We start from the raw sequence: 20,990 nt of genomic DNA on the forward strand, positions 1-20,990 counted from the left end.
ACCTGGAGAAAACCCACACAAACATGGGGAGAACCTGCAAACTCCATGGAGATAGTATCCTGGCTGAGATACGAACCTGGAACCCAGTGCTGCAAAGTGCTGACCTCTGAGCCACCGTGCTCACAAATTAATTGAGCTCTAAAATATTTAGTACATCGCTAAATGTAAATTTTAATGCAGGCAATGTAAATACTAAAAATATTTGACTAGGACTCAACCTTTGGCAATCCCTGTAGAGCAGGGCTGGAGGGTGAGACCATCAACATACTGCTTCCTCTTTCTCTGGTCATTACCAGGCGTGCCTGGGGATGAGGGATTGATACTGGTCATCAAACAAGAAAACAGTTTGTAAGCATATATTCCTAAAAACTTCCTTTGTCCATGATGGTGTTGGAGAGGTTGGATCCATATAAACAGTGAAGAGAAGTGGCTGCATAGAACCACTAACATCGTAACCAGGAGTCATATGGTATGGTAAGAAGGAAGCCAGCCCTGGGGAAAAAAGTAAAAATGCCTCTACATTAAAACCTATCTAGATTAAAGAATTGATTATACTTTTCCATCCAGGAGATGGTGGAGCAATAAAATAATATTTACTGCTGAGTTACAGTTTTAATTTTCAAGATAAATTATAGTTTAAAGATTATATGCTGGAAATTCTAATCTATTTTTTGAAAATAGAATAGCGAAAAAGAAACCTACAAACTACTTTTAAATACATTTCATCTGTGTCCATTGACTTCAGAGGCTAAAACTTCCATGTACTACACACAGGATAACTATTTTTTTCATATCAAAAAGGCTCAATGTGTTTTGTTAGATGTGAATGTTTAAAACATAAAATTGAATTCTTAGAAAAGAAATACATCAATAAAGTGGATTTGCATCAAAAAGTGATTTTCTATCAATATAGGTTAGTCTGCCTTCTGTTTTTTCTTTTTGTTATCTTTCAGTTGACCTGATTCCTCCACCTAATTAGCGTAAGGAAAATAGATTTAAAAATGACTGATATATGGTAATACGGAGCATTGCATGATTATATGTCTGTAATGTGGTAATCATTAGGGGAATTCATAATCCCTGTTTATATAGATGACACAGTTGCCTGCAGTTAAAGCTGAACTCTAACACACCAGCTAAACCTCTGCTAAAAAGCATGTACTGAATTATACAAGGTCCTGAATTTTCTCTGCTGCAACCTGTAACTGGACAATCACTGACCCCCAAACACTGATCTCTGTATAACTTGAAAATGCTAATCGTTTGTCTTGTTGTCTTGTTATACTTACCTTTTGGTTTAGGCACACAAAAGTAAGAGTAAGGGCCTGCATACTTCCCAGTCAGGGAAAGTAATAAAACAAGAAAAGAGCCTGTCATAGCCAGACAACTTCTATTTTCATTATGAGAGTTCAGCAATGGCAATTTAGATGTATCTGTTATAACTGACTTTTATGGTTTTCATACAGTTAATTTACATCACTTGAGACTTCACCTTTGGTGACATGATTATAGAACTGTAGCTTTCTATGGGTAGAGTACACAAGGCCACACAAATCTGTGTTTGCTCATAGGCTCGTGTGGATTCCCAGTGGACTCACTGCATCAATTATTCAATAATTGACTTTACAAGCAAATACTCATCAATCACAGTGTAAAGAGACACATGCAGATGGTTTTGAGTGTTATTGAGTCAATACAATAAAATGTTTAATTTATTTATAGATCATACCAGTGAAAGTGTGTGTTACTACTGAAAATTGCATTACTTACAGCAGTTTTTTTTTTTTTAAAGACGCAGTTTTTTAACCTCTAATTATCCCATTTCTTTCATCCCTTGTTCTCTTTATTTATTATTTTTTACATTGTCTATTTATATTTTTTTCATTGTTCCAAGTTTCTCTTATTCCTCTGTTACTGTTTTCATTGTCTCCTATATAACAAGAAAATTAGAAAAACTAAAAAGAAAAACACTTTTTTAATTTGCAGATAACTTTGTTATGCTCTGTACATAAAACATTGTTTTAGTGTGATTTTATAAAGGAATAAAACATAGAATACTATATTTACATTTTATTTACATCTACCCCCCCAAAAAACTGTATTACTATGCTATCTTAAGTGGTATCAAAGTCATCGTCAAACAAAGTGCACCATAGTGAAAATGTAAAAACTGCTTTGGTCCATTTTCCATGTACAAGTACAAGAAAAGTAACTAAACCGCAATGCAGAACTATGTGTATGAAATTTGTGAGTAATTGTCTTTTATTCTCCTGGCTACCATGTGTATGACTGGCTGTGATGTGCTTTGTAATATTAATAATATATTACCCATTCTCTCAATTTAAAAGCCTAAAAATTTTTCTGTGTGAAAAAAAATCCCAGTTCGAATTTCTTCAGAAGAAGCAATATGAATATAAATGCCATCACACCTAACGATTAGAATCTAATTTGTCAGGTTAAACTATTATCTAGTGAAGCATGGAAGTCCAGATTATTCTGTATTGTACATTCTGAAATGTATTCCTAAGGGATCAGCTGAATGGCCTGCTAAAGATAATGGAAGTAGGCAGCTTCCACCTTAAGATAGATTCCTACTGCTTACACAGCAGATCCATGCTGAGCCCACAGACGTGCTTTAAAAACTTTCATCAACTTGAGGAAATATTTTTAGATAGAGTGCTGATTTAATTGACACAATTAAATAGCAGCACATAATTCATTCTTTGCTAGTTTATTTAGTCTTGGGTCTTTGTCTTTTGGGTTGTCCCTTATTGCTGAAATCGTGTTATAACTATCTGCTGCTGGCATAGATTACCTTGTTTCATAATTTATAGACAATGTGGTAGCAATTAAATGTGGTTGTCAATGTCTAGATGAATGTTACAGTACAATATGCATTTCACTATAAGAGCAGCCTTGTTAAATAAATTACTGCAGTTCCCAGGCACAGAGCTCTGTTATGCCCCCAACGCTATCAGCTTCTATGCAAATTACCACCAGTGTCAGAAATATAAAGAAAAGATGCCAAAATTGCTGATGTCCATAGTTACTTGGCACCAGCAGCATTGTAAGGCTTGTCAAGCTTTTATTGCTGTCTATGTTCCTGCTAGACACATTCACTTTCCCTATATGTCATTTGTGATTTGGGGGTTGTGGGGCTGGTTTCATGTAGCGTCCCACCAATAGCAGCCAATAAAAATTGAATGGGGGTGACAATAAGCAGTTTTCTACCACCTGCTGTAAAATGTACAAATGCCAGTTGTTTAAGAACCAGGGCAGCATGCAGGTATTAAAGCAGCTCACATATTTCCTGGACGAAGAGCTTGTTCCTTCAGCAATTTATAAACATAAAAAAAATTAGGAACACAAGACAACATGATGATTATCTTTAAAAGAATGATGGTATAGTAGGAAAACAATTATGTTGTAGTAGGGAACAGTAGTGTCTGGCAAACAAATGACTTTCTGCCCTGCACTTACAGTGGACTTGGATCTTTTGTAATGTTTGCACTGACTCCTGCCTGATATAGAACAGTATAAAAAAGCAAAGACGTGTCCTTTCACATTTGTATTTGTAAGTTTTATTTGTAGCACTTATCATCAAGAACAGAAAAGTACTGCCTGGCCCTGCCATGCAAAGAGAGATGGGCGGAAGGCAGACATGACCAGGGGGCTAGGGGAAGCAGGGAGGAGGTTGAATGGACTGTAGGTTGTGATAGGAAGAGTTTCAGACATAGGAAGTTTGAAAATATTTGAGGAGAGGAATGGGTTAAAAGGGAAAGGAAGGAGGAAGTAACAGGAATTTTGGAAGGAAGAGAGAGTTTCCCTCCCCCCCCCCTGCCCTTGAGGTCGTAGGGAGTAGAGTGTGGATGGCAGTTGGGGTCCTCGGCATCTGTAAACTGGTGTGGCAGAGGGGAGAACTATCATAGGTGTAGGATCTCTTTTAAGGTGGTTTAAGGAGGGGCTGCGGGTAGTGTATTCGTTCTCGTGTCCATTGTGCTTTGCAGCTGTGAACAAAGTGATGGTTCGGGCCGCTCCTCCAGGTGGTATGGTGTGGTGAGTGGTGTCTCTGAGGGCTCGTAACCAGGAAGGAGTAGTAGTTGTTGAAAGGGGTACATGTGAAGTAAATGGTTAAGAAGTTCACAAAAGTAGAAATTGTTATTGGTATTCAGGGTTTTTTATTTTATTGGTATTATCATTGTTGTTATTTATTGTCAAAGTTTTTACTTTCAAAGATGTATTTGTTGTAAATTTTTATTAAAAGGTAACGTGTTAATAAAGCAGCCTTATGACCATTTTCCCACAAAGATGGGAATGGTGTCATGGTGATGGGAAAATTTAAGGGTGGAGGGGGGTGAGAGGCGAGCAGGAAAAGTGTGGTGTGTGTATGGGTGAACCTCTCGGCTACCTAAATCCTGTATTGTGGGTCGCGTAGTCTTTGAAAAAAAAAGCAGTGTTATATTGAGTGTTATAGTGCGTTATAATATTTGTTTGTAATACCTATATTGTACATAGTTATTCACTATCAGTTTTTCCAACATGTTTCTCAGCATGCTCATTAGAAATAAAAATGATTAGTCCTCAGATAACTTCCAATCCTCTATCTGATGTCTCTGGACACATTTGGATGCTAACGTTTAATACTGTTGATGTCTCATTGTCGCTCATTATAGTTTGTGTAAATATATTTTATGTGTTTGACAGCGGCTACTGACTAATTCAAATGAAAAGCTGCCAAGAAATTTTAATTACAGCAGAATATCATAAACTACAGATTGATATAGATTTTAGAGTATAAACCAGTGCCTTAAGACCATTACTATTGTGATGCAAATATTTGCATAATTGTACTAATAATGACGGAGCCTGCATTAGTTATGAGTAGAAATGTACTGCGGTTATCACTTCATCATTAAACATAGATAAAGTAATAGAAGTGTTGTTGAAATTTCATTTATGGTGCATAATTGAAACATAATAGAGGTATACCAGGACTTGAATTAGTCTTTGAAAAAACAATTATCTCTCAGTTGCTTCTTCTTGACTCTAGTAAAGTACAGCTATACTCTACCACAAATTATATTATGTTATTATTACATGGAAAATGGATAAAATGATTGCAATATACATGAAACAAATTTCAGTTCTGAATGTAATAAATTGTACATTGTGTGTTAGTACTGGCCAACTGTTAATGGATTTAGTCTCAAGGGTAATGATATGACATATTATTCTTAGATTTAAAATTATTATTTTTCTTGTTGTTATTTGTAGTACTCACATCTGCCTTACAAATAAAGTAATAAATCTTTGGGTTGATTTACTAAAGAAGTTGAGAATATTCACACAATTGAGTGAATATTTACCTTAAATACACCCAGCCTGCACAGGAAAATAAAGGAAACATGAGTTTGCTTTTCATTTGGCTGGATAGTTCAATTGAATTTTCACACAATTTATTGAAACTCATCAGGTCTAGAAATAAATAAACGATCATGGGAGAACCTGGGTGATCCAGAAAACCTGGAAACAATCTCGTCCAGGATTAAAAACATTTGCCAACAAAAAACAAAGATCCATTCCAGGTTTGCTGGTCATCCAGATTCTTCTATCTTCTCCAGTCTTTGAGAGTTTTAATAAATCAGGCCCAATATGTAAAGATTCTCACTTCCTTTAGTCTCCTCAGTGACCTCATCTTCTTAGGGGAAATCTAACCATTTCTTTCTGTTTGCTTGACGTTATTTGCTTGGTGTCATTTTTTTGCTGGTGCTTTCTGGTTTATTAAACTTTCATAACATTGTGGATGAATGCCTGAATGTAAAATATTCCTAGAAATAATAGAGTTTTTAACTAGAGTCATACTTATAAATCAGCAAATCTGGCATTCACCAAATATTCCCTGGTGTGGAGCCTTTCAGGTCTATGGGCGTCATTTAATAAGGCTCTCCAAGGCTGGAGAAAATACACTTTAATCAGTGAACTGAGTGATTTAGCAAACCTGGAATGGATATCTTAAAAGTAAATTGATATTTGTTAGCAAATCTTTTCAATCCTGGAACAAATCCATTCCAGGTTTGGTTCCAGGTTCACTGATGAAAATGTACCTTCTCCAGTCTTGGAGAACTTTATTAAATCAGGCTCTATGTGTTTTTAATGGCAAAAATTCATTGCACCAGAGAATGTTATATTGAATGTCAGATTCACTATTTAAAAAAAAGAACTCGAGTTTTATCTCACAAATTGTGTGGGGATAAGCACCACCCGGCACTTTTCAATGGGTGATTACTGAAAAGTTGGATCACAATAATGGGGTGGCCACCTGCCTACAGCTCCTTCCTACCCATCCTAAAAAAAATTTGGGGGGAAACACTGAGATGATTTTAAGCTGCTTATATTTCACCTTTTCTGGTTTATCTCTCCCCTCTCAAAATATAAAATCTGAGCCTGGATGGGCGCAGTGGGCTGGCTTTCAGGAGAAGTAATTTTATTATTTCTTAAAAAGTAACCTTAGAAACAACAAAGTGTTGATTAACAACATTTTGCTTGCACTAATTTGTTAGGTAACTGAATCATATTAATTGTTCTGATATTATGTTTTTGTAGACGATGGCTCCAGTGTTGAAGATACAGATTTTAACTGGGATGAGTATCTAGAGGAAACTGCATCAAGTGCTGCACCGCACACCTCATTCAGACATGTAAGTATTTTGTTCTAGTTTTCTTGTTAGGTGTTAAAACACTGAGCTATATGCCACATTAGAGAAAAGTTAGCTAATACCTGGAAATTGCTATCACAAAGCAAATCAAAGATTAAAGCAACTAATTTATTTGCAAATTCAAAGAATCTTTGGTTAGCCAACACCTCCTTTTATGTTATTTAATACAGTTTACTTTACTAATGTTTCACACTTTAGCTTATTGCACATTTAAATTGACTAACATCTCTTTTTTGGCATTTTAATTGGAGTGAAAAATGTTATTCAGTTTTAATAAAGAATAAATTTGGTTACTATTACAATGATCTAACAAACAGAGTGTTTCTGTAAACATGTTTACTACACTCTAATAATATAATTATTAATAATTATTATAATACAGTGTTAACTACTTTGAACCAGCTTTTTAATATATTAAATGAAGAAAAGCATACAACATAGCACCCCCAGTTTCTTTTTAAATGATATTACTAACACAATTGGTGGTAGGTTTCCTGGAACTGATCCCAGGAACTCAACCAGGGTTTCAAGAAACACTAGGGTTCCTTTAGAGGTTGCTAGTGGATTTTGAGCCATATTTGACTTCCTGTTTGATGATTTCTGTATTGTTTTGGGGCAGGACTACTTGGCAGAGCAAGTGGCACGTCACCAGTAAACCTTCTTTAGCACTAAGGTCATCACTAAGAATGGCATTCTTTTCACTGGTCACCAAAGTAAGGGCTGTTTTTCACTGACATCTGGTGAATTAGTTTTTATCAGGGGGGCCCGGAGATTTGATTTGTTTTAAGAGTTCCCTAGGGTAAAAAGGTTGAGAAAGACTAATATAGATTGTCATTTGTTGTGATTAAAAGCTGGTTACAAATGATAGAACTTGGCACAAAATTGCCTAATATATAGTCAATATAGAACCTTAATATAAGCAACTTTAGATGAATTACCCAAATAGTGGGACTTCAAAGGCCAAAATCAACAACTGCTTCAGATATTGTTTAAACATTTGTAAAAAAAATATCTTTATTCTTAGTCACATTTAAAATGCTTTCACAAAAAATACAAGGGTAAAAACATTGTTTGCAACACTATAGATCTCCCTCTGGAAGTGAGGTAATCCAATTACTCTACGCGTTTCGTGGAATCTAAGTCCACTTAGGAGATCTAAAATTTCAATGGTAATTCATATTACTAAACATTTACAATGGGTAGGCTTTACAATTTCATATACATTGTTCTGAATAAATAAATTCAACAACTTATCAATTTCACATAAAAGAAACAATAATTGATAAACAAAGAGACAAAAACAGAAACAAAACAATAACAAAAAAATATAGTGGGGATTCACATATTTATATTGAATGCAAGATGTTGTTTTTAGGTCCTTCTCTCAAAGATTGTTACTTTGGAATGCAGCAAGAACAAACATGAAGCAAGGCAGTAACTGCAGTTGATGTCATTCATGACTAGGACATAGGGGGAGGTATATTTAGTTAATCCATTGTATTTTAATTTCAATATAATCAATTACATTGATTTATTAGTTTTTCTAATTTTAATAACGTAGACCTTGGTATCATACAGGCTTTAAAAAGACAGTCTGATACAAAACCCACCCTATTCTTTTAATTGGAGGAGGAGCACACTGATGTGGTTTTAGCTGCACACTACTGCCACATAGTTACAGGTTTTACTGAAAATGTAAATACTGTATGTAGCTATATTTCAGTACATATACTTCTCTATGCTTTATTAGGTAGAAATCAGTCTTCAGAGCAGCTTCCAACCAGGAATGAAACTGGAAGTGGCCAATAAGAATAATCCAGATACGTACTGGGTAGCAACTATCATTACCACATGTGGACAGTTACTTCTGCTGAGATATTGTGGCTATGGAGAAGACCGCAGGGCAGACTTCTGGTGTGATGTCATGACTGCAGATCTACACCCTGTTGGTTGGTGTACGCAAAATAGTAAAGTCTTGATGCCTCCAGATGGTAAGATCAACCACTGACATTCATTTTCTATACTATATTGTTTCTTCATACAGATTCATTATTTTCTGTTTTGTTAAGTAGTCTATTTTTAAAGCAGTGAGTTCAAATTTCACTAAACACTCCCTGTTGGTGAATCAATTACTGTTATTAAAAACAACACATAAAACACCTAAAATATCCCCCAATTACATTGGTTAATATCAGATTCACTTTTCTATAACTATGCCTCATATTTTATGTGTACAGCAAATCCACACCAAATCCCATCTGACATGTAAATGTAGACTGGCAGTACATAGTGCAGTGTATTGCTCAGTTAGGGTTATTTTGCTAGCTGATGACTCCTCTAAAAATTCTAACAGAATTACTGGGTTGGACTACACTTTTAGTCATAACTATAGTACAAGAATGATTCAGATGACTAATACCTCACTGTGGTTTTGAGGGGATGAATTCCCCAGATTTACAGTATCGTTATGACATGTGAAAGCTAAAAAATGTTTATGTTTTTGCAGCTTTAGATATAGAGATTAAAGCCACAAGCAGGTCATGGTATTTATTCATTTAACTGTTTATTGCCTTCCTATTATTCACTTCCAAATACTTAAAAACACAAATGTACTTCCCCAACACTCTTGTTTGCAATATATATCTATAATGATGTGACAAATAGTTTTGAATATGTAACTCATAGTGATTTTTTTAATAGTTTTTTTATATATTTTTTTTTTAAATAAATAGTTTTTAATATAATATAAGTATTCTATAAATGTTTCTCTGCAAGCTACTGCAAAGCATTAGGGCTGTTCTAGGTGGTGCTTTAAGTTATTTTGGCTTTCAATGATCTGCCTAGTAAATTCTGCTGATGTAGTTACTTGTATTGACAGGAGAATAATAGCACTGCCTGAATATCATAAATGAAATTTTTATAACTATATTGCGGGGGGGGGTTGGAGGATGCCAGAAGATCTGGGGTACCTTGGGACACTAATGAACGTGGAAGTGTATGGAGCACAAAAAAAGTGGGCACGGCCATGACAGATTGTGGGTAACACCAATCAATGGCCATACCATAAAAGTTTCTGAACCTAGAACATGTTGTAGACACTACTGACTATTGTAGAACATTTTAGCCATAGATTAATGGCAAGGGTCACTGCCTCTAATGCTACAGTGACACACATATCCTAGGCAAAGGGCAATGGTTTTTTGCAAGTGGTACTGTTGTGGTTACCGGATTTAGCCATCCCATTTTCAGGTGTTTACTTATGGTAGAATTGCTACATGCAGGGTCCAAAAGCAGTTAACCACTCTAAGGTTTAAGAGAATTACATATTTTTCTAAGGAGTTTGAAAAAAAATACACTGCTTTCAACCTCAAGCAAATGGCTGCACAAGTGTTTGCAAACTCTTGAAACAGCCTAAAAGTTACTGCTTGTTACTACCTCCAGGCATCTATTGACAACTATGTGGTGGTAACATAGTCTTAGCAAGCAATACCCTTTTCTGTTTATTTTTAACAACATACAAATTTATTGATACGCAGATAGTACATACGACTGGTAAACAACATACAAATTTATTGATACACAGATAATACATATGACCGGTAAAAAGCAAATATACACCGACATATGTAAATATTACTGATAGACCGTATAATATTTGTTTTGATCTTAAAACACCAATAAACCTATAATCTATAAATCTATAAAGCAGCGATTTTGACATTCAGCAATTTTTTTCTGGTGGATAATCAATCACTATGATTGGAAACTTATGTACATGGAGGAAAAACTCGAGTAAATCAAATTTACTGCTTTATGCAAAAACCTTAAAGAGAAATTCATAATCTCTGAAAATTACTAAAGCCACCTTTCACATCCTTGTGGAAATGTTGTTGGCAATTGTTTATCATTGTAATAAAAAAATAAAGATGGTACCAATACTTGTTTGGCAGCAAGATTCCACAGACTCAAACCAAATGCAATGACTGTTTAAAGTTTTTTATTAATTATAAAAAAAAAAAATCTTGACTTTCATTTACTTTGTCTTAGCTAACACGTAGAAGATTTAATATACAGAATTTGTCTTTTTCTGTCTGAAGTCTTAGTGAACAGGGTGCGGGAATGCCAGGCGAGCCAAGCCTCCCACTGATTGCTGTGCTAGAAGATAGTTATTGCTTTGCTGCCTGAGGGAAGAGCAGTTCATAGAGAACGTGGAAGCCACCCTGTCGTGTTCTTGAAAAGTGATTTCATGTGCAGTGTTGAGCCTCAGAGGATTGACTTTGCTAAAGATAGATTGAAGAAAAAGAAAGCAGCTGAAGCTGTTGATTGTTGGCTACAGGCAGTGATCTGCCATGCTAGCCGCATAATTTCAAATGAGGATGATTTGGTTCTTATACAACTAGAAATATATTTTTTGAAATGTAAACATTTTAAACAGTTTGTCTTTCCAGTGCGGTAAACAGCTGCAGCATCTACTTATATTACTAAAGGCAATCATTTATTTTACCAATGAAATCTCTATTTTCATATGAAAATGTGCTAATTATGATTACAGAAATATGATTTTATTTTTGTTTAAAAAAAGTAAATATACATTTACTGGTTTCTGTAAATATAAATATAGTTTAATGAATGCCAGTATCCAAATACACTAGTGATCCAGACTTTTCAGACCTCAGCATTCTGTTGCAGGCTCAGCAATGCTCCCATCCACTCCCGTTCAACTGAAGCCATTTTTGCATTTTTTTTTTGCACACGGCTGCAGTTGCAATAGATTGTGGTGCAGTTCCCAGAAGTGGCAAGTCACTTTTGCTGCACATTTTTATGCTATTCCTCTTCTGGGGGTTTAATCAAATCTCAACTGCATCAGCACTCAACAGCACGACAAAGTGGTTGTTAAATGCTGCTGTTGACAGCATAGTATTTGAAGAGAGGTAATTGGAAATAGCTAACTGAAAGTCTAGAAGGGACCTGAAAGAATCAAAAGGCCATATTTTTCCTTACATACCCTAGGTACATGGAATGGTTTCTATAGATAACACTGTAAGTTTTTCCAGTACACACTGTTTTACTACATGTGATAGAGCACACAAAGTGCATATTATAGGGGGTTTCAAAACAATGATCAAAAATGCATGGAAATAACTAACAAGTAAAATCTAGATTGAAACATTTTACTAGCAAATATCTAATACACGATTCTAATTATTAAGCTTTACAGAATCCTTTTATTATCTGTTTGTGTATATATCACCTCATCTCTTTATATATCTTTAGGTCTATAAACATTTTTTTTCTATAACTGCAGTATTTCTTTGGAATTTCACTCTGTTGGGAACTAAACGAAAAGCATATAAATGTGTATTTCATGAGTACATAAACAAATAACAACATATTAATTCAAAGTAATACAAAATTTGTTTTTTTGTTAAAAGAGAACCCAGCTAAGTAATAATATAATCAAATCAATGTTCCTGTTGATTTGTGTCATTTAGTATTTACTCTTTTACCATCAGCTTTATACAAAAAGCCGATGAAAATAGGCCTTAATATGTTCCCTGGAATGTTCACTTTTATACAGAAGCACGTAGGTTGTGTGGTCATCTGCTAGTCATATAGAAATAATTGTGTAATTGGTAGTGAGTCACAGAGATTTTATGTTAACTTGGAAATAAGGTTGCGGTCAGTGGCAGATGAAGTGATTATGGGAAGGCCAATTGTTTACTGTCGCTACATACTAGACTGAATTTCTCTTGGTAGAAGAAATGTCTGTGTTATAAAAGACTCTAGTTACAACCCTTGGGCAATATGATATATACCTTCACAACAACATGTTTCTGAATTCTGAAAAGGCCATTATTAGATTTGTGGTTTTCACCAAGTCTTTATACAGTATTAGAATGTGATCCCAGCACAAGTGACCTTGCTGTGCCTCACTTCAAGTACAATTAATTTTGACTTCAAAAGGCTTGACATTGTTTCTTGGTGTAAAGCCGGTCAGAGAGTGCTGTGGTTTAGTGAATGAAAACATTAGATTTGAAAACATTGAAAGATCTGAAGCAGAGGAATAGAGTTTGGATTATGGCTCAGTATTTGATATGGACCTTGTGTAGATCTGTGCCATGAATCATATGTTTTTAAAATGTGCTTATTATGGCAGTGTAACAGTATAGAATGCGTTAATATTGAAAAGCAGGTAGCTTAGTATATAAACTTATTTATTATGTAGTGCTTCTCTGTGTTAAAAAGTGGTTTCATTTCACACAAAAAATGAAATTTTGAATAATGGAGAAATTAAAGTATGTACTGGAAATAGGATGTTCTTCCCTCAATCAGAAATTGGGATTTATTAGGGAAGAACAATAACAGCCTGTATATTGTAAAGCTGATTTGTATATGGATTTACAAAAATGTTTGTAATAAAACAATTTTGTCCTGCTTTAACATGTGGATTATAATACTATAGGTCCCTTTTAAAGACCCATTGTAGGATTTCCTTATCATAATCCTAACTATTTTAAAGAGACCTGTTAGCACATATTTTATTTTTTTATGCAAGCTTCCAATTTAAGAAACCCTACTCTGTTTGCCAGCCAAAAATTCTTTATACTTATTCTGCAAAAAAGTAAAATGTTATACTTTTTAAATTTAGGAATCTTAGAAGGACTCATCGTGCTCGGAAATGTCACAAGCAAAGCAAGTTGTTAGTTTTTACAAACCCGTAGGCTTTTATTTCCCATCAGGTGGTATAAACCTGAGTATTAATGTCACATATCTGGAGGCTGCCATGCAGGTGTTTGTGATAGCATGTTATTAAAAGATGTACCTTTTTCACATATTTTACCAGTGGCAGCTCAATAACTGCCGCCTTCAGGATAAAGCCTTGTAATATGGATGACCTACATTGTCTCTTTTTACATCTGGGCAAGGGAGCCAAGATAGGAAGAATTGTTGGCACATATCCTGCTTATATTGCTAACAAAATATGATTATTTTCTTTTTATTGCAGATTCCAACATATACCTAATTGAATCTCAGGACGCATTGATCTAAATAAAATAATATGTAAATGGGCGTTACACCACCTCAAATGAAATAATGTATCACATTAAAAGGTCTTTAATATGCCTGGTTGTGTTTCAGCCAACACTGTTGTCCTATGGGTGTATTTTGTAAGCAAGATGACATTACTTTATTCAGCTTGCAGCCCTGTGCACTTTTTGGGTTTTAGGGCTGAGATTGCTCACTAATAAAAGTTGTAGTTGACTTTCCATGGTAAATACAGTTAACTATCCAGGCATGTGCACATTTTAAAAAAAGGAGTTTTTCTTACATGTGGTTTGTTAATTGATGTGCATACAGCTATACCTTATTAATAGGTTTTTGAACATTGTTTAGTTAACAAGTAAACAGGTCCCTATACCCACCATATGATCTGTGTTTTGCCTGCTAAAATGTGTTTTTATTATTTTGCTTGGAATTGTTGTACTTGCTGTTTCTCAGGTGTAGTTGTAGTAGAGTCCTAGTAGTTCCAAGTCCTATTTTGTTTGGCTTTTTTTGGGAGTTTAAAGTGAAACAATGAAATTTTTTTTTATTTTTTTTTTTCCCCGTATGTACTCGATTAGCAAAACTTTTTGTCTTAGTGGCATTAAGGGGAAAAAATCTAAGTCTAAATCTAAGAGATAGTACTGTAGGTCTGTTCTTAAGTTGAATTTGTATGTAAGTTGGAACAGGTACATTATTTTAATTAAATGCAATTAGGACAGATGTTTGTCTCAACATATTATTAGGCAACGTGGTGTCAGTTACTGTATATGTTCACTGTGAGCTAATCACAAACAAAGCAAAAAACAGCAAGCCTATGGAGCCTAGACATTCATTAACTTCTAGAGCAAGCTGTGCTACCTGTATCATAAAAATTCAATGCATTTTGGGGGTTAAATGTCCCTTCATTAGGCTTTGATTCTGAACTATTAAGGCTAACCCTAATAAGCCTAACATCTGGGACAATCATACTAATTACCCCTAAGGATTCTTTCAATTTTCTTATTATAGTACCAAGCCCTGATTAAATGGGACTCCTTGAACACCTCAAAATGTGTTGGATTTACATCTAATTAATTTTAACCTGTACTTAATACATTCTATTTTTCTCAATATTCTCCTTGTAACCTTCATACTAGCAAAAGGGTAACCTTAAGCCACCACTCTTGGTTTAAGAGATCCAATGTCCCACACCTTAGTTCTACTTACCATGTTAAAAGAAACTGAGGTTCTATAGACCGTGCTGTACCTAAGTGATTTTACTGGTGTTTTTTTTTTTACTTTCAGAGTGAGTTTTACTTGCATTATGATGATAAAAAAATAAAAATGTACAATCCCAATTCAGTTGCAGATCTCATCTGAAAAATCCTGACAGTTTTAGCCCTTTTCGACTCTAGCCAGGACTAAAAAGGTTTTGACTAGAGTTGTACTACAAACCTAAGATACTGACCAAAATGTCAGATTTAATCAGCTCATGGGTCAGGTCTGGATGTTTTATGAGACATTCATAAAAAACACATGCACAAAATTACGCAAGCCATGGATGCTATGTGGTTAGTGCTGTAGTGTCCAGGGTCACTCTGTTTAAAAGAGTATAGTTATTAATAATAATTTGTGGGTAATACGGGTGTTGAAATATTGGGGTAGTTCAGTTTTGACCATGGAGCCCCAAGATGCAGTGCCCCTGATTCATCAATAAAATCCGCGCTCGCTGGAAGCTCGAAAGTACGCGCGGCCATCGATCGCCTTTTTCAGTTGCTGAATAGCGCGATCGCGTACGATTCCGGATCGCGAATACAAATGCGCGACCGATAATCCGATTCTGCTTGATGAATCAGGGGCAGTGTCTTTATCCAAATTATCCACTTACACTCTGCTATCTTTCCCAAAATCACCATAAGCTTCTCTCCAAAAGTCGACTGGTATACTCATCCTCCCAATACCTACTTTACACTTTCGACATCCCCTGACCCTGTTGATCCCAATTGACGCCTGCTAATGTAGAAGACAGGAGAGTTATCTCATTGAATAGAGCTGGTGTAGTTTCATTGTTTCCTAAGTAGTATTTGTTGATAAATATTTTCTTGCGTACCTGAGTTTGCTCTTTAATGATCAACTGTAATATAGGAAATTCAAGGCTTTCATTGCCTAAAAATGCTATTGAAATCAAGATTCCTAAAATGTATACTTGTTCGAGGACAACAATGTAGAAAGTGAGGAGATTGAATGTAAAGTATTTGAAATGCGCTGTCTCATTCTGGTAAAGCAGGGGTCCCCATCCCCGCCGTCTGACAGGTGGTCTGCGGCCTTGACCAATGCCCCCCCCCCCCCCCCGGTGGGGTCAGGAGAAAGCACCGGCCAGAGCCGTGGTCCATGTCTCCCATACGGATCGCAGGCTCAGGGCAGTGAGCATGTTTCTGGACACAACCCGCCCACTCTCCCATCACAGGTTCAGACCTGCAATGGGGGAGTGGGTGGGTTCTGGCATTATGATGACACTCAGGGGGAGGTTCCCTCCCCTTTAAGTGACATTGGACTCCGGATCGCGCATGCGTGGCCTGGAGTCTATAGATTCATTAAGCTACTAGCTCGAAAAGGTTGGGGACCACTGTGTAAAAGCATTTCTGGGTGCACATGTTCTATTAGAACATAATAAGGGGGTTGTAAATTTTTAAGCTTTTTAACTAAAACTAGTGCAGGCATAGAAGAACATTAGTGCGTCTTAAACATTTTTTTTTCCGGACAATTATAGATGTCTCATATGCTTTGTGTACAGCATCATACATGACCTTTATCTCTATATACACTAGGTACGCTTATAGCTCTAAACGAATAAAATGCCATATTACTTTGAAAGATTGCAACAGATTATGCCATTGCTTGCAAAGAGGTTTTGGTGTCTTCTGCCATTACTTACACCGTATGAATACTTGGCTTTCAAATGTGGAATTTTCTCTTTTTAGCAACATTAGGTGCAATTGTGTTCCAGCGCCAGCAGCACTTCAACCTTTCAAATGACACATCATCTGGTGAGTACATTCATGGAGGAGCTCCTTAACTAACATTCAGAAATGTAGATCTGTAATAGTCTCAGAAAGATCATTGAACATAATGATGATTGGACAATAGTTTTGTTTAACATTGACACAATTTTGTAAATATTTGGCCAAAGTAATACCAAAACATATCTTAGTTAATAATATGGAATTAACCTTAGCTATATAAGATTAATTTGTTAGTAAAACTTCAGCATTCTAAAATAAAAGTTTTTTTCACTACATTTATAACCCCTAAATGGTAATTTCTGTATCTAACTTCTTTTTGTCTAGACCAGGTTGTATGTGTAAATAGTCTGTGTATAAGCTTATAAAAACATTTTTAACACACACAAAAGAAATAATTAAGCGTTTCTTAACTGCATTCCCCATTGAATGTTAAAGTGTATGCAAATGATCTATTAATTTATTAGATAACATAAGACATATTTAAAACCCCCTGATGGTCAGGACATATAGGGTGAATAAACTTTGACCACAATAAATACTTGACAACCCTTCCTATACAATACCCCCCCCCCCCCCAAAAAAAAAATACTATACTCTTGGCTAGCCTAGAATAAACATATTGTAATGTTTTTATTTGATTGGGAAGTGTCACTTAGTGGTTTGTATGACCATGAAGTCATTACTCATAGATCCTTTGCTAGTTGAATAGTTGAATAGAATGACTAGTAACCTTCTGCAAGGCAGAGTGTAGTGCGGATAACTCATTTCTCCAGCAATAATTCTTGGCACTATCCAGATAATGTATTATTCTGTCAAATGTGCTCTTAGTGCATAAAGTACACTGTACATGTATTTTCACTATAGAGTAGTAGAACAGACACAGGAAATAAAACCTAAACTATAACTAGGTTTATGTGCATCTGTGAAATAATAGAAATTCTCACTTGTTTGAAAAGAAGAACTAAACCTAAATGTAAAAAATTGTGAGCTGGCAGATACTTAACTGCAGAAGGGACAAGCTCTGTCTACCCTCCCGTTTGTTTGTTTTTTTCAATTAAACGCACATCCATTTGCTCTGTGGTCGGCATTGTCAGCTGATCCTATTCCATGGATCTTCATCTATCTTAAGTAACCATTCTGGATTGATGTAACTCGTGCCCACACGCAGAGGAGTTCAATCATTCCTGGCAGCCAACTATATTGGGAACATTCACTGATCTGCACATGCAGGTGGGTAAGTTTGTTTTATTACAGAAAACATATAGCATTACCTGCCTACTCGCATTGTTTTAATAATTAGGTTTAATTCTGCTTTATATGAATTATGTCCTTCACTTCAGTATTTCACTTTTGCATAAACAACAATTTTAGTGTAAGCTTTATAAACTGCAAGTCATATTCACCATTTTTTGTCAATATTCTTAATATCAATTTTCTTATCTTGAATATTTTCTTCAATATTCATCAAATTACTATTGCAGAAGTTTCAATATGGAATAGCCAGAATGGGTTGTGTACATATTTCGGAAACTCAGAAGCAAAAATGTTTTGTACTGCAGTTAACCAGTCCTTTTCCTGGATTTTTTACCATTATTATTTTCCCACACATACTCACCATTATGTATCCATCCAGAATCAATTTAGTCACCCTAGGATAGGATTTAAGAACATCTTCTTCTTCCCTTTTTCCCATGGGAGATGTTGCGTTGTGAACTATGAATAGTTGGATTGATAGACATTTAAATTGTACATGCAGGCTATAATGTCGGCTGTGAATGCCAACAATATAGTTATTTCATTACTTCCTCACTGCAAATGAACATTATCTAGTGTCCATCTACTTTCAAGTGACCTCATGCCACTTTTTAGTTTTATACATTACCTTGGGTACCTTTGTTTAACATAAATGTCATTTCTAGGCAGATGAAATAGGCATTCATCTGAATTCAGTCCTTTTCTACATTGTAATTACACATATAGAACATACACATATGTTCTTTGCTTTATTTCATTTTGCTATACATCTACAAAAATGAACAAATAAACATTTACCTGCTAAGTATAATATAATATGTTTATTCTATTGAAGATGGACATCATAATGCTGACCATGATTACATTACATTTTGCAAGTTCACAGGGAAAATGACTCCTTTAAATTTAGGCATTGGGTGGTGATCCTCAGTCTGCTAGATATATTGTCACTTAGCTTAACATTTCAGATTTTCAACAATATAACTTAACTGGATTAACTTGATACTATATACAGCACCCACCCATTCACACCTCTAAGTCTTTAATACTGTTTTTATTGTGCAAATTGCCTTTATGTCTACAGGCTAAAAGAGGAACTGGATTATTTTTCTTTTATCTTGGCAATTATTTGGATCACGTCCACCCATTTAGTATATATGGTAATCCTTAGAAAAACTTGACATTTTTATATGTTTCCCAAGACTAATGTTTGGTTTATTTCCTGGTTGTATTGCCATTTCCAGAAATAAATCTTAGTAGTTGTAGTGCTAAAAATATGGTATACAATACTTAAGTTTGGGTTAATTTTGTGAATTATGTACAGCTGTAACAAAGCAGGCAACAATTATGTTGACCTTTATGTAGTTATTTGGTCTTTTAATGCTAGTAATCATATCTCACTATTTTTTCACAAGTGCTTTGTATTAATTTTTTTTTTTTTTGGCTAGGCTCACCCACGCATTTACTGTAGTTAATATGGTTAAATTTTCTTTCAAAGAAACAATAATATTTCCTAATTTTTTAAGTGTGGCTTTGACTATCAAAAGAAAATAACACAAACTATTAGATTTCACTCTCACCAATTGAACATATGTATGGAACTGTACATTGCACACTTATAGATACAGTTTAGGGGGTCACTCTTCTGATTCATATAGCTATGTTTGTAGTTTGAGCATAAGCTATTGACTCTGGCTATTTTAACCATGGCACCATCTATCTATACAACTGCTTCAAAGTTTGCTAACTGCAACATGAATAGCAGTTAGTAATAGCTTGGTAAATGTTTTAAAGGGGCCTAGAGCTTCACCTTCTGGCTGGGAGTAGAAAAATAAGAAACAATATATGCTACATTGCATATTTACCTGGCTAAAAATAGGTTTAGTATTTAAAAACTAAAAATTCTAAAATTAGGATCTGTATACATGACTGTGGTAAATAGCTTGAATTGCATGTAAATATGCCCTTGCATTAAACTCTTACATTAGATTTGTTTTTGATTCTTTAATAATTGTATATTGCTGTTATTTATGTTATTAGGTTTACAGTCTTTGCCACACTCATGGTAAAAGAAGTTGTGGTGGACTTGCCATGGTGATATTAATGTACCTGATTTACAATAACAACATTTATGTCATATTTTTTATTGTTTAAACAGACTTAATACAAAAAGCTTTGGCGAGTAACGTAATTATAACACACAAATAGTTATTATAGCTTTTACTGAGATGTAGATAACAGCTTTTATTATATTTTATTTCCTACATCCACAAGAAATATTTACCCCTATAATTTACCTAACCTTATCTAATGACAGAGCTCTAAACTCATTCTTATAGAAAATAATTATTTATTATTATCCTTTAAAGGATCTTCAAGTATAAACCAACAGACACTTTCACTGGCTGCTGATGGTAACTCATTGGCCTGATTGATTAAAGCTCCCCAAGACTGGAGAAGATACACTTTCATCAGTGAACCTAGGTTCTTTAATCAATCAGGTCATTGTTATTATTATTCATTCTCTTTTTGTTATTATTTCTTTACATTCTTTTTTGACAGAAGCATTAAAAATAAGACATACAAAGTATACACAGGAATAATGTATACTAGCCATAATAAATGACAGTGCTAAAAGTGGAGGTTACCATCCTTTGGCTAATCCAAATTCCTATTGTTGCTGCTTTGTAAGGTAGATGCACTAGGAATGTGCAAGCTGCACTTTTTTCTTTCTCTTTGTTGTCTCCTGGGATTTCTAAATTGTTCAATAAAAGATCAGAAGGCTTTCTGCATACATACTTATAACAAGGAAAGTACCTCTGGCAATCTTAGAAGTGCATGTTATCTATGGGAGTCTACAATTGCGAGTGAGCAATGAGTATGCACATATAATGGATACTAGAAAACAATTTAGCCCCTTTTCATATTTCATGCCTACACTTCACAAGAGACATGTGCTGACACTTTAAAACTA

General features: G+C 34.9%; 1 protein-coding gene across 5 annotated transcripts in view; it reads left to right on the forward strand.

Moving 5' to 3' along the window:
• SFMBT2 (Scm like with four mbt domains 2) overlaps positions 1-20,990 on the forward strand; it is a 123,115-nt gene that overhangs the window by 39,817 nt on the left and 62,308 nt on the right. For 3 of the 5 annotated variants that reach the window (XM_072401834.1, XM_072401833.1, XM_072401832.1), the window contains exons 3-5: positions 6,604-6,698; positions 8,467-8,707; positions 16,721-16,786. In XM_072401834.1, coding sequence (XP_072257935.1) covers positions 6,604-6,698; positions 8,467-8,707; positions 16,721-16,786 — 402 coding nt within the window. Of the gene's footprint in view, positions 1-6,603; positions 6,699-8,466; positions 8,708-16,720; positions 16,787-20,990 lie in introns of those variants that run through there. The other 2 variants (XM_072401835.1, XM_072401836.1) reach the window with 2 other exon arrangements.

The sequence above is a fragment of the Pyxicephalus adspersus genome, chromosome 2 (genome assembly GCF_032062135.1).
Source record: "Pyxicephalus adspersus chromosome 2, UCB_Pads_2.0, whole genome shotgun sequence".
Taxonomy (NCBI): domain Eukaryota; kingdom Metazoa; phylum Chordata; class Amphibia; order Anura; family Pyxicephalidae; genus Pyxicephalus; species Pyxicephalus adspersus.